The sequence below is a fragment of the Octopus bimaculoides genome, chromosome 2 (assembly GCF_001194135.2).
Source record: "Octopus bimaculoides isolate UCB-OBI-ISO-001 chromosome 2, ASM119413v2, whole genome shotgun sequence".
Lineage (NCBI taxonomy): Eukaryota > Metazoa > Mollusca > Cephalopoda > Octopoda > Octopodidae > Octopus > Octopus bimaculoides.
The window spans coordinates 124,399,037-124,401,134 of NC_068982.1; the positions used below are offsets into that span (position 1 = coordinate 124,399,037).

Below are 2,098 nucleotides of genomic sequence, written 5' to 3' on the forward strand. Positions count from 1 at the left end.
ATATATATATATATATATATATATATATATAACACACACACAAACATAGTGGTGCTGGCACCATGTAAAAAGTACCCAGCACACTCTGTAAAGTAGTTAGCATTTTTTTTTTCAGACATTATGTAGCTGTGGTCACATTATCCTAACTGTCGTTCTTCCCTTTTTATTTTCATAAAGGTGGTATTTTATATAATGAGGGAAATTTAGTTGTTATTTCTATCAAGCTGAGTGACCATTTACAGGCTTTTTCATTAGTTCACAAATATGATAACACTTTTCTGAGGTAGTATTTCAGTTTCGTATGATCAACTTTAAAGCAATGAATATCAAGAATTACTTACATAGGTTCCCAGTCACCTTTCATTGGAGCCAATTTCAGATAAATTATTGAAGGAAATATGAAGGTAAGAACAGTGATTGCTGAACCACCAATTAGTGAAAGAATTGAATCAAAATCAGGAAAAGTTTCAGCAATGAAAACAATACATAGCATCACTAGACTTCGAGACATGATTCGTTTTATATTAAAATCTGAAAGAGAAAATAATCTTGTTTCATATATTTTTGTAAAAACAATTCTGAATTTAATGTCTGAATGATTAGCATCTAGAGAGAAGGCTGATGTGTTTACAAAAATGTTGTAAAGTGAAATCGTGATGACACCTGTGCCTAGCATTGCTTTCCTGGCACGTGTAAAGATCGTTGCCAGTGCCGTTGAACTGGCTCCTGTGCAGGTGGCACGTAAAATACACCATTTTGAGTGTGGCCGTTGCCAGTACTGCCTGACTGGCTTTTGTGCCGATGGTACGTAAAAGCACCCACTACACTCTTGGAGTGGTTGGCGTTAGGAAGGACATCCAGCTGTAGAAACTCTACCAAATCAGATTGGAGCCTGGTGTAGCCATCTGGTTCACCAGTCTTCAGTCAAATCGTCCAACCCATGCTAGCATGGAAAGCGGACGTTAAACGATGATGATGATGATCATCATCATCATTTAGTGAACAAACCTTGATTGAATGTATCTGTGACTAAATGTGTTTCTAGCTGTCATATGTCAAACTCTGTGTCTGATATACTATTCAATCCTACATTATTCAATCCTTGTTATCCCAGTCTTTTATAACTATGTTCTCACCATATTTATATTAAAATACACTGACTTTCAATTAATTTTGAGAATAATCAAGAATTTTGTAGAACAACTTCAGTATTATTAAGTTGTTGTTTGGAACATAAATTAACAAAACATTATAATGGAAAGTTTTGATTTAGATTACTACAAACAGGAGATTTGCATAACAGAATCAAAGATGGTCTCAGGTAGGTTGATATCAAAAGGGTTAAAGGACTGTTGGTTGTCATTTCACAGAGACTTGATTATTATTTCTAGAAGGTTCAGCAAACCACATAGAGACATTCCGATACTGACTTCTTATTGAATTGTTTAATAACTGTGTTAATCTAATTTGTAAAAAGAAGATATATCTTTTTAAACCAGCAACCAAAACCATAAATACAATGTATAAAAGAACCTATCTTTTATTTTTAGTTTAGATTCAAGAGAAAAAAATTGACCGGAAAAGAAATATTTGGACTCTGTTACCTTATATCTGAATTACAAGTAAAGGGGAAAAAAGGCCAGGAAAGAGATATTGAATGATATAGCTCACTGCTTGGAGAAAGATGGGGGTAGGGAAGACAAAGAAAATATAAAAGCTGAAATTATCGAATCTGAAAAGTTATTGATAATAGCTTTACCAGATCAGAAGCAATCTGGGGTTCAACAACAATAACAACAACAACTCATTCGTTTGTTTGAGAGAGAAAACGAAGTATTGCTAGGTAAAGGAAATGAATATGCTCTCATTCTCAATGTAGCCTTAGGCTATTAATATTATGAATAACTCCACTCCTAACACTAGTTAAGATACTGTATTAACTGAACTTATTTTTTTAGTGAACATAGGTGCAGGAGTGGCTGTGTGGTAAGAAGCTTGCTTCCCGACCACATGGTTCCGGGTTCAGTCCCACTGTATGGCACCTTGGGCAAGTGTCTTCTATTATAGCCTCGGGCTGACCAAAGCCTTGTGAGTGGAT

The 2,098-nt window shown here is 34.9% G+C and overlaps 1 protein-coding gene across 2 annotated transcripts in view; it reads right to left on the reverse strand.

Moving 5' to 3' along the window:
* LOC106871002 (uncharacterized) overlaps nt 1-2,098 on the reverse strand; it is a 51,340-nt gene that overhangs the window by 1,408 nt on the left and 47,834 nt on the right. For both annotated transcript variants that reach the window (XM_014917258.2, XM_014917265.2), the window contains one exon: nt 342-531. In XM_014917258.2, the coding sequence (XP_014772744.1) occupies nt 342-531 (190 nt within the window). The remainder of the gene's footprint in view (nt 1-341; nt 532-2,098) is intronic.